Source organism: Xiphophorus hellerii, chromosome 6 (genome assembly GCF_003331165.1).
Source record: "Xiphophorus hellerii strain 12219 chromosome 6, Xiphophorus_hellerii-4.1, whole genome shotgun sequence".
In the NCBI taxonomy this organism is placed as follows: domain Eukaryota; kingdom Metazoa; phylum Chordata; class Actinopteri; order Cyprinodontiformes; family Poeciliidae; genus Xiphophorus; species Xiphophorus hellerii.
The window spans coordinates 1,829,852-1,842,761 of NC_045677.1; the positions used below are offsets into that span (position 1 = coordinate 1,829,852).

The 12,910-nt window shown below is 37.3% G+C and overlaps 1 protein-coding gene across 2 annotated transcripts in view; it reads left to right on the forward strand.

Annotated features, from left to right (window-relative positions):
• The first annotated feature begins 532 nt into the window (after nucleotides 1-532).
• rnf2 (ring finger protein 2) overlaps nucleotides 533-12,910 on the forward strand; it is a 48,667-nt gene continuing 36,289 nt past the window's right edge. Inside the window, exons 1-2 of one of the 2 annotated variants that reach the window (XM_032565651.1) lie at nucleotides 533-625; nucleotides 6,723-6,819. In XM_032565651.1, the coding sequence (XP_032421542.1) occupies nucleotides 6,733-6,819 (87 nt within the window). In that variant the 5' untranslated portion in view covers nucleotides 533-625; nucleotides 6,723-6,732. Of the gene's footprint in view, nucleotides 626-734; nucleotides 863-6,722; nucleotides 6,820-12,910 lie in introns of those variants that run through there. The other variant, XM_032565652.1, reaches the window with a different exon arrangement.

Consider the following 12,910-nt stretch of genomic DNA (forward strand, 5'->3'; position numbering starts at 1 on the left):
ATTGGTCCAGTTTGGGGGTGACTGCCCCGAGGGCCCCGATGACCACAGGCACCACTGTGGTCTTCACCTTCCAGGCCCTTTCCAGTTCCTCTCTGAGGCCCTGGTATTTCTCTAGTTTCTCGTGCTCCTTTTTCCTGATGTTGCAGTCGCTTGGTATTGCTACATCTATCACAACGGCTTTCCTCTGTTGTTTATCCACTACGACAATGTCTGGTTGGTTCGCCATTACCATACCATATATATATATATATATATATATATATATATATATATATATATATATATATAATATGTATATATATATACATATATGTATATATATATATATATATATATATGGTATGGTAAAGTTTCATTGTCCAGCCCCTGTATATATATATGCATTTTGAGACGTCAGTAGATCCTTCGGAAGGTTAAAAACAGAAAAAGATAGGAATAAAGCAATTTAAAATATGGGTTCTGATCCTGAATATATATATATATATATATATATATATCTTTAGCTGTGCTATCGGTGGATATTCATGGCCTTCATTTCCCAGAGTGCATCGCTTGTATCCTTTCAGCCATATTGCTTTCACCTTAACGCGTTTGGCTACATCAGGCCGTTCTTACAACTGAACATGTAAGTACATGAACAATAATATTTTATACAGTTTGGAGGAATCTTTATTTAGTATCCGAATTCTCAGATGAACCACGCTTCTGGAACGAGTTCTTATCTGTATAAAACTCTAAAATGACGTTTGGAACCCGCAGTGCAGACATGCGGGGTAACATCGAGAGCCTCTTGTCTCTGTTGTTTTCTTTCTGTCACATTACACCCACGACTTCTTCCTTACACCAAGGACCTCAATTCAAGGTGCATCTTCTTGCGCTCTTTAGACTGAATTAAAACAGAACATTTGCGCCTTTTCCCATCTCAGGCTTGTTTTGTTCCCATTCAGTTTTAACGTTCCGAAGAACAGCCACAGCATCATCTGGAGCTGGATGCTAGTTAGCTTTAGCCGAACTCTAAAGCCTCTCCTGAAATTTGTGCGCTTGGACTATCTCTTTAAAATAAAATAAAAAATCAGAATGATTGCGCCATATAAACTGGATTTATGTTGTTTTTTGGATTAAGATATCAACAGGCCGACGTCTGCATATCTTTATATTTCAACCAGCGATTAGAGCTCATTGGATTTTAATTGTTGACATCGACAGATAAAATGAGAGAGAAAGCATCATTTATATCTCTTCTTTTGTCTAACTTACAAATCTGTCAGATTCGTGAGGTGTTGAAAACTACTACCAAGACCTTGTTCTTCAGTCTGTCACATGTGTGGCAGCATGGTCACACATCTCCACTAGTCTGCACAGATCTTATTCACCCACATTCAGGTTGGTGTACGGCGTCCGATAAACGATATGAAATAGCTACTTTTAGTGGATCTTAGGTCAATTATTTTCAAAGTTCATAAATTCATAACTAGATGGGAATAAAATGATGGGAAGCATTTAGTCGTAGCAGGTTTGGCGCCCTGTGCAAACAGCAACCCTAACAATCCACTCTCCCACATCTGACAACAGTTTCAACTTTGAAAAACTCGTAAATATTTCAGAAATGTCTCTTAATTTGCACCAATTCAATTACAATAAATAACAGTATCATTATTGTATCATTATCAAACATTTAATTCTATGTATCACAATGGGTATTTAATATGTTGTAGGTCACCCATTTTTTTCTATGTGCACCACCAAGGTTTGTTTACCAGTTCCGGGACTGACCAAAACCTCTCAGTGTCATTACTTTGAGAAATAATGAGATTTGATTAAGTGTAAAACAGGCTTTAATGCGGAAAATGATCCAATGTTACAAGTCATACAAATGGAACAGATACAGAGTTACATTCACTGACCAGTGCTGGGCTCCATTCAGCACACCTTAAGGATGACAGCAAGCAAAGCAAAAATTGTAGAGTGAGTTCTGCTTTTATCTTCTCCTCATTTTCTGCCCTCTCTAAAGGGTAGTGTTAATCCGTTTCATTTGTTAATCAGTTAAATTTTTTAAGTGTGACTGTCTCCAGTATATAATACTGATATAATAGTGATATGGTTATGTAAGCATGCAGCAATGTGCATGTAAGCAGATAAAAGAGACAGAGGAAACACAGATTCATTTTATCCATAACAATTATTAAGGATGCACAATATATCAGCATTGGCCAGTGTTCACTCATATTATAGTGATAGTGATGCAGCACAGGATTATGTGGTGTAACTGAAGCAGAGAAGCAATGAAGATATTGCGGTCACATTTACATTGCATCTAAAGTGTAGGAATAAAAGTGCATGTGTATACAGATGTATTCAGAATGAATGACATCTGTAAATGTTGGTTATCTGCCATATCACTATTATTAAATGGGTATCAACCTGTCTAAGCAGAATGCAATAGAGTAATTACAGCAGGCTAAAAATACTTTCCCAAACATTGTGAGGTTATTAAAGCTGCATTGTGACTTTTATGAAAATATCTATATATTTTTTACATATTTGTTAAAACTGTCTCTGTCATAACAGTCATGAGACAGACAATCTGTGAAAAACTTTAGCCTCCTCTGCCTTTTCCCAGTGCTTTAAAGTTGACAGGAAATTTGAAAATATCACGTGATAATTATGTGTTATTGGAAGATTAATGCTTGAATACCGACTATAATGTCTGACAAAATGCAAACATTTAAAAAAAAAACTCAAATAAATAAGCAATCCTTAGACTGGTAGGGGCCCAAATAAAGCCTGGTGGCCCGCCAGGCTTAAAATACTCATCAGGGCCCGCCCACGCCTCCTGGGGCCCTAAGCAAAATTTGGTTTTGGGGCCCTTTATTTCTGCTAATGATGTGGACTGGATGCAATCAACAGTCTGATCATTAGATCATTCACACACCTAGTATAAACTTTTTGCATCTCTGACAGTGATGTTTACATAATATTCTATATGCTTGTATAATATAGGATACATTTATTGACCAATTGGCGCCAATGTCCTTAATTTTGGGAGATCTGTGATTGGCTGATACTTACATGTAAAGCCAATCTTATCCACTGATCTGTGCGTTGAGCATGCTGTGAGAAGGATACTTCTTTGTGAACAAAACATTATATGCGGCATGCGCGTTTACGTCTCCACAAGCTGACTCTGTCTGCGTTTTATAACGTACGAGTTCCCAGTTAGCCGGTGCGTTATGGACCGGTAGTTCAACCCGTGGAGGATCTTTCGCCCTCACCTCATGACTAGCGCAGCATGCTGGTTTGTTTTTATTATATTTTATTTTTTTGCAGCAACACAATTCATATCAAATGCTTTGTATACTTAAAGGCAGAGTTGCTGCGCGAAGATCAGAAAAATTCGTTCCATAAAGCTCAGGCAACCAAAGCAGTGCCTGTGGCGCTTATTAAAAACTCAATAGACATGAAATAGAAGAGCTACTAAAACCACATAAATTAAATCTTCGGTTTGTACCTCTTCATCGGCGCAGCAGAGATGCACAGTGCAGCAGTCCTAGCTCATCCTGCAGGGCCGGTCCAATGTTGAATGAGGCCTTGAGCAGAATTTGATTTAGGGGCCCCTCTTCCTGTTGAGAATATCTGCAGCACTAACAGCATTTCACCATGAATTTGTGAACAAATAGCTAAAGGGTAAACAAAACAATCTATGAAGGTTCTTCATAGGTTGTTCTGAATAGAATAGAAAAGAATAGAAGTACTTTATTCATCCCAGCAGGGAAATTACTTTGCAGTTACAGCATAGAGACAAGACACAATAACAACTACCACTGAGTAGTAGTTGTAGATAAAATAAAAAATAAAAATAAAATATAAAATGCTATGAATTGTAAAAATAGAAAATGCTGTTAATATAAAAAGCAACTTAGAGCAGTCCTTGCAAAGATTTAAAAAAAATGCAGATATGTATATGTAAATACATGTACAGCAAGTGTGCCACAGTGCAGTTGTGCAAAATTGGACTGATTAGTGCAGACAATGATTTAGCTTTTATTGTACAGTGAGATGGCATGTGGCAGGAAGGATTTCCTGTATCTGTCCCTACGACAGCGGAGCTGGAGCAGTCTATGTGAGAAGGTGCTCCGCTGTCTGTCCACTATGTGGTGGAGAGGGTGCTGTTTATTGTCCATAATAGACAGAACCTTCTTCAGTGTCCTCCTCTCCACCACAGTTTCCAGGGACTCCAGCCTTAGTCCCAGTACAGAGCCAGCTTTCCTGATGATTTTGTCCAGTCTATTAGAGTCGCTGGCTCTGATGCTGCTTCCCCAAAACACAGCAGCAAAGAAGATGGCACCGGCAACACTGTGATAAAAGGTCTCCAACATCTTGCTGCACACATTGAAGGATCTCAGCTTCCTTAAAAAATAGAGAAAGAAAAAGAAAAAGAGACACTCTTAATCAGAGTGTCTCTTTTACAAAGTAAAATTGCCAGCTCCTTAAAATCTTAAATTTAAATGTTAGAACAATTTAAAATCTTTTAATTTATACATGCTGAAACCATGAAATCAAATTTAACAGCATTGATATATTCTCTTAGTTCATTTATGCCTTGGGCCGGTTCTAAATGTGATCAGCTTTACATCGTGTTTTTAGATCCACTAACTAATGATTTAATTTAGATTTAACAGAAGTGCAAATAATTATGTATTTTAATTGTATTTTTTTATTTGTTATTTGTAAGATTCTATAGTTGTGAGTTTAAGTATTATTGGCAATGTCTTCCAGTAACATAATTACCCAATAATATTTTACATTTTCTGTCAACTTAACATCTTTTAACACAAAAACACGGTTGACCACCTTGGTGCCCCAACCACTGGGCTTAGCAAGTTTTCCGGGGGAAACCCTGATTAGTCTATAGCAGCATAAGTACAGAAATAGTTCAAGATATCCTAAGCTAGTCTAACTATCAACTTTATCAGAAAGGAAAGTTTTAATTCTTGTCTTAAGAGATACAAACTTTTAAAACTTAAGACTTTATTTATTTATCTATCTATTTATCACTGAGGGTACCACTCCAATTTTGTTATGTTCTAGAAACATAATGACGGATAAAAAAATCGTATGTCTTAAGTCTTAAAATCTTATTCAGAGTGTCTCTTTCTCATGGACTAGAACTGGGAACTGGATCCACAGGAGAGGACCCTGATCACTAAAGGATCTGCCTCCCATTGTACTTTTAGAAATTCTACAAACCTGCAGTATGAGAACGAAGTGCTCTTCTAGGAATATATGACCAGGCCCACTGTAAAGGGGGGAAAAGTTAGGACAATTCCAAGGGCCACTGACTGACAGGGTTCCCTACCCCTATATATATATATATATATATATATATATATATATATATATATATATATATATATATATATATATATATATATATATATATATATTTATTTATTTATTTATTTATTTATTTTTTTTTTTTCTTCATAGAAATAGAAAAAACATTGGGGCCTGTCAATTACAAAATTAATTATATTGTTTTTAAAATTGTTTTTATCAGTAAAAAATAAATGTTACCACTCAAACAAAGACTAAAGCGCACACATGCATATTTACACTGAACACCCCCTGGATCTGCATGGAATGGTTCGGTCCTGCTTGGCGCACTTGAGGGTGACGATGTTCAGCAGCAGTCAGTAGAAGACAAGAATGACTGTGGCAGTTACTATGCTGCTAAGAAAAATAATAGTCAGGTTTTCAAAAAGAGAGAGAGAAAAAACAAGAGTGTCAATTTGTAACCCAGTCTTTCTTCAAGAGGTGAGTAGACTGAGAATATCAACCATTTAGTATAGTTAGCTTAGCTACAGACTGTTTGCCCGCCATTTCACTAGCATTTAAAGAACTAAGGGAAAAAAATCTACCAACATATTCATATATTTAAGTTGCACCTGTACCTTTTACCACACTTAACAGATGAGTCAGTCAGCAGCAGCTCTAAACCCCGTATCAGAATAATCCCTCCCCCTATCCCAGTGAAAAAGGTGAGGTACACTGTGTTCAGTGACGAGCTGGTTAGCATCATTCCAGGGAGTCTGTAGATTTTTCCTCTCACTGCTCTTTTTACAATTACACAATAAAACAATATATTTGTGACAGAAATTCAAACAATCTTTATAAGATTATAATAAAAAACAGCCTCTTGTCAGTCCAGATAATCCTGTCTTAGCTTGCATTTAAATTACAGATATCTGTTGCCACGTCCCTTCTGACCTGTCCCCTCATAAGTGAAATTAAAGCTGCAGTATGTAACTTTTATTTACAAAAAGCACATATTTGTTAAGACTCTCAATATGTTGAAATATTATCTGAGAATAATTTAATTCCTCTGCCTTCTACCAGTGCTCTCTAGAAACAACCAATCAGAGGCAGGAGGTAGTGCTATAAATCACAATCCTTAGCTGTCAATTGTAGGCCAGACAGGAAGCTGGAGGAGATTAATTTTTTCACAGATTATCTGTCTCATAGCCACTCTGTCATTTATTTGCTCAAAAATTAGGTGGCTGAAAAAGTTAGCTGAGGGAGAACCTGGAGAGCAGTTCTCTCATTGGAAGGTCTAATTTTCCTGGGATGAGGCATCAGAGTAATGCTCCTGTAAAATAAAACAGAAGTTGGTTTACCCTCCTCTATTTTAGTCCGTTTAGTGTGCATTTGTTTTTGTGTTTCAGTGTTGCAGCCATGACTCAGACACTTCAGACGAATGGGGTCCAGTCCCTCAGCAAGACTTGGGAACTAAGTCTCTATGAACTACAGAGAACACCACAGGTAAACTCTCACCAAGATCACTTTGCATATATCTGTCAGGTTTTTTTTTTGTTGTTTTTTTTTATTGAAACGTATCATAAATGCAAAAAGGTGATCATCTCCCCAAACAGCACTGCAATCTTATGCCACCCCAGTTAAGGGGTGTGGCATATTCTAGACTTTGCTTATAAAGGACTATCAATTAAGGAGCAACGTGACTATGCCTTCATATGAAGGCACTATAAAAAAAATACAAAATGACACATTTTAGAGCTGTAATGACAATACTGTGACACCACAAAACCGTGATATTTTTGTCTAAGGTTATTATACTGTCATAAATTTATACCACCCATGCCTAAGTCAAACACATACCTTCCTGCTAATTTGTGCAGGTAGGAGCCGATTGCTAGGAACCCCACACCACCTGTAATTGTACAGGAATGGCGTGGTTCTGGTGGGTCAATCTCTTCAATACTGGGCCCCGTCCAGCACAGATATCCAAGAGTAAAACTTTAGGGAATCTAAATAGTCTTATTAGCCAGTCATTATGAGGCAGAAGAGCTCGATGAACCCTGAACAAGTTCCCTCCTGGTTCTTCCATCAGCACTGATGCTTTACATGCGGATGTCACAGCGGTACAGTGAACCCTCGTTTTTCGCGGGGGTTACGTTCCAAAAAGAACCCGCGATATCCGTGAAGTAGTAACCTTTGTTTTTTTTTGGGGCCTGCCCATAGCAATGCATAAGGAGAGCAGTACTGACTTGCAAAGCAAGTCAGTACTGCCTCCATGCATTGCATGGCAGGCACCTATTATTCTACACCCAATAGAACGTCTCTTTATATATATATATATATTATATATATATATATTATATATTATTCTTCCGTTACCGTTAATGCGGCTCGTACCGCTGCGTGCCCACCCACAAAAGTGGTATCAAAACGTGCGGCTTATTCCCGGCATTGGAGCTATTATTTTTATAAGGAATCGGACTTACGATGGCGACGTAAAAAGCGAAAAACGAGCCAAATTTCCAACTGCCGAAACGCAGAGCCTAACTGACACCAACTGCCGCTCCTTTAGAGTGAGAAATGAAGAGAATTTTTGACCCCACATTAATTTTGAAATCGCCCTCACGCCCACAAATATCGCCCAATTGGTATCAAACTCGGTCATGACATCGATACGCATGCCTGCTCCGGTAAAATGTTTTCGAAATTTCTCTAGGGCTTACGGTTTTCTGTCAAGGTGCTTCAGAGCGAAATAATGCGCCAGGATAACTGACGCTCTCCCAGATTCACTTCCATGTATTTCTGAAAAATTTCTGTGCTCTGCATACACCATTTTTGTCTCATCACTGGAATTACTGTGAGTGAGCTACAAATATGAATCGCGGTACTATGGGAGACGACAAATAGCCCTCTCATATGCTTCAAACGGTTTTCCAATACGTCTCTCGGTTCCTGAACGGCAAGGAGTTGTTCAGGCTGCTTTTTCCATATAAACCAATGGGGTGTCTCACAAAGATAGAATTTTTTCTCCACCTCTCTGTGTCACACACACATGACAGTTAGCAGAGGATTGATAACCATAGCAATGGAACACAGGAGGCGATTGGCTGCTGGTTAGGACTACAAATACGCATCACTGTAGTTCTAATCAACACTCAGTTAAAACAGAGGGCTGAGCTGCCATTTAGAACTATTGGCTGTTTTGGCCAGTAAATAACGGATTTAACCCAAACACTGTTAGACATTTTAATTAGTGTGATCATTTAATATGAAGCTTATGTATTTTTTCAAAATAAAAGCCTCAATATCCCCCTCAGGTTAATGCACCGCCATAGGCGGTGCAATAATATTAGCATGCATTATATTTTTCTCTCAGGTTAGGGAACTGCCTTGCGCAGCAAGGCAGTTCATTAGCATTAGCCTTTTACCTTAAATAAGCTATTAGCTATTTTCTTACTTATTAGCCATGTTTAATATACTGAGTTGAGTAAGTCAATTACAGACAACATTCTAATGATATCCCACATGCTATTGACAACATGTAGGGAAAGATATGTTCATGGATTTAGTGTGGCAATTTAAAATTTAGCTTAATGAAAATTTCAAAATAAAAGCCTTGAGAAATTTTACATGATTTAATTGCTCTTTTGAGCAATAAATAACTGATTTAACCAAATGACTATTAGACATGGGATTAGTTTGGCCCTTTGAAATGAAGCTTAACAAAAATTTCAAAATAAAAGCCTTGAGAAGTTTTACATCATGTAATTAGTCTTTTGAGCATTATGTAACTGATTTAATCCATTGAGTGTTATACATGGGATTTGTCTGGCCCTTTGAAATGAAGTTTAACAAAAATTTCAAAATAAAAGCCTTGAATATTTTTACATCACATAACTGCTCTTTCGAGCATTATATAACTGATTCAACACAATGACTGTTAGACATGGGATTAGTTTGGCCCTTTGAAATGAAGCTTAACAAAAATTTCAAAATAAAAGCCTTGTAAATTTTTACATCATGTAATTAGTCTTTTTGGCTTTATGTGACTTTTTTATCCAAAGCACTGTTACACAATGGAATACTGTGGGCATTTAATATGAAGCTTACTGCAAATTTCAAAATAAAAGCCTCAATATGCCCCTCAGGTTAGTGCACCGCCGCAGGCGGTGCAATAATATTATTCTGCATTATCTTTTTCTCTCAGGTTAGGGAACTGCCTTGCGCAGCAAGGCAGTTCATTAGCATTAGCATTTTAGCTTAAATAAGCTATTAGCTATTTATTTGACTTATTAGCCATGTTTAGTATACTGAATAGAGTAAGTCCATTATAGAGAACATCCTAGTGATGTCCCACATGCTAGTGACAGCAATCACGCTAACATTAGCATTTTTGCTAATTTTAGCTGATACACTCACTTTATCATACTGAATGGTGCAAGTACATGTTAGTAAACATTCTTGTGATTCTCCTCATATGATTGCAGCTTTCTTTAGCATTGATGCTAATTTCTAGCATCAGAACGCTGGGTCCAAACCGACGGGCACACTTTGGCAGGCCCCGGTTAAATTTCTTCAGGAATTTTCTAGTTTACAATTATTATACAATGAAATACCAAAGAACAAAACCTTTTTACAGGCCCAAGCATTTGTTTAACAAATAAAAGAACTGTATAAACGTTTTTTTGTTGTTGTTTTTTTATAAATAACTACTGTACTGTAAAATAATATTTGTAATTTTTTTTTACCCCTCCAGGGGGTCTTTTGTGGGCTCTAGTGTCCCTTATATGACAGTAGGCTGACAGGAAACTGGGAAGGAGAGGGGGGAAGACATGCGGCAAATATCGTCGGGCCCGGGAGTCGAACCCGCGACGGCCGCGTCGAGGACTGAAGACCTCCAAATATGGGTCGCGCTAACCACTATGCCACCACGGCACGCCCGTAAAATAATAATTTTAATCATCAATACGAACTGAAGGCTTTAAATTGCGGAGATCAGCACCGCCCCACCGCGACCCGAGTCATTGGATTAGAATGGGAGAAAATGAAAAATGATTATGAAAACAAAATGCAAAGTACAGTAGGACAAATAGTGACTCGCGTGTATTTCACTGCTCTTCTGACTGAGCCGCTGCATCCTGACTCCGTTCTGTAGCGTTTTTTTCTTCTAAAGATTGCGGTGCAGGTGTGTTTTTTCGAGAGAAGAACATGGTTATCGGTAGTTGTTGTCGCTCTTTTTAGCATCTTCCTCTGCCTTTTGGGACCGACCGCAAGTGCCTTTGTCGGTACAGAACGTTTTGTCGACATTATGGGTTTTAGAGAAACTTGAAATTGCAAGAGAATTTGCAAACTTAAATTTGGCAAGCTGTTTTACGTACGTGTACATATTAAACCGCAACGTTATCGACACAGGTAGAGAAGAAGCGGAGAGACTGTTTAGCCAATCAGAATGCAGAACACAATGCACGATGCAAATTCGTGAAGCAGCAAGACCGTGAAAGGTGAATCGCGTTATAGCGAGGGTTCACTGTATTTAGATGTTTTGAAGAATCACTTTGAATCCGTCACATCTTGTCATAATTTATGCTTAATCAGTGATAAAAAATAAAATAAAACTATGGTACCTCTCATAGTGGTGATCATCAGGGAGAGGATTGTGATAGTAAGACGTTAAATGAAACATTTAAATGTTGTGCAGACATTGGTTTAGGATTTAGGCTGAGGCTGCCTTACAGACCTTTTTTGTTTATTTGACGGTCCTCATTTATAGCTGTGACTCACCAGTGCAAGCATATACCACACTGTATTTTTAAATGCTTATGATAAAGTTTATCTATGGTTAACGTTCAATATGTAGTTAAAGATCTGAAGGAATCATGATGCAGTGAGGCTTCAATTCCCGACCTCACAGTCTGTGTCGCCATTTTTGTCCTATTTCCGAAACAAGCTTGTATGTTCTGCATATATTAGGTTGGCATAAGGGACCACACATTTTCACGTCAAGTTTGTGTTTTATAAATCAGAACCTTTACATGGAAAGTGGCGTATGCAGTTTTCAGGCCCCTGGTAATTGGTGGGTCTAATGTCTGCACAACCAGGTTTGAATAAAAACACCCTGATGGTGGTGATCCTCTGAAGACTTGAGAAACTATCTGCCATTTTAAAAGGAGAGAATTATATGTTGCATATCTGCAATATTTGACATGACTTTTATTGCTTGTATAAGGATTTTGGTTTATGCACCATTTAATGTTTCATTTTGTTATTGTTAGTCCAGGCAGTTATGGACATTGGTGCCCATCTCCAGCAGTTAGTGCAGTGTTTCTCAACCTTTTTTGGGCCAGCGCCCCCCTATTCATTATCCAGGTCCTTCACCACTCCTATGAAAGAAGATGTAGGCTACTTTGCACTGAATATTATTTTATTATTAATATTACTATCACTATTTTCTTCACACACACATACAATCTGTAAATTTTATCTGCCATTATTTATCTTGTATTATATTATATACATATATAATCCATTCCCTAACATTCTTTTATATTCTGTATATTCTGTATAATCTGTACATATACAGTAGATCCCATATTTATATTTATACACAATATCTATATCTCTTTGCTATAACCCCTTATAGTCCATACATACATAGTCTTGTACATCTGTAAATAAATATTTATATCTCGTGGAGCACTTCTGGATAGATGCAAACTACATCTCGTTGCTTGTACTTGTGACAGTGCAATGACAATAAGGTTGAATTCTATTCTATTCTATTGTTGATGTTTAGATTTTTATGGTTGTTTCTATATTTATCATCAAAAATAATTATCCAGGGAAGAAAAAAGCCATGTGAATGGAAATTATTTTTATAGGCATCTACGAAAAATGCAATGAACATTCAACTTAAAATCGGTAGGCCTGTCAGTAGCCAAAGTGGAAAAACTATTCTTGTTCTGAGCCATTTTCTTATGTTAGTTGTTAAATATTGCACAAAATGACCAGATAAAAGATGTACAACAATCCCAGTTTTAACTTTGAACTATCTGCAAAAGACAGTGCTCTGTAAAATTAAAACACGGATAGAACTGCAACTATATCAATCAGAACTCTTCTTCTCTTTAATGTTTCTGTGAGTTTCTGGTGGAGCAGCTCTGTGCTGCCTTCAGGAGAATGGGACATCAGAGTATAATCTATAAAATTTCACCCACATGGCATTTACTGAGCAAACCAGTGCTTTCAGTGGAAAAACAAAAGTTCCAGATCCTTTTAATGCCACACAAATATGAGACAGAGACACGGATTATATCTTTACCTGTCTATTGATTTATAGATGAATACTTTTACTGGACAGAAATTACAAAGAACAATGCTTGTTCTTAGTCAAGCATGAGTTAAAAGTGTCATGGAGTCATCAGCCTCATGGCATTAACACTGACATGAAAAATAATACTGAAGAAAAAAAAAATCTAATCTAATTAAAAACATAAATAAGTGATATGGTCTTTACTGTTATCGTATGTAAAATATATTTCTTCTTAGTACTAGATGTGCTTTCAACAAACCCATGGCACTTCAACAATATTATCTTACC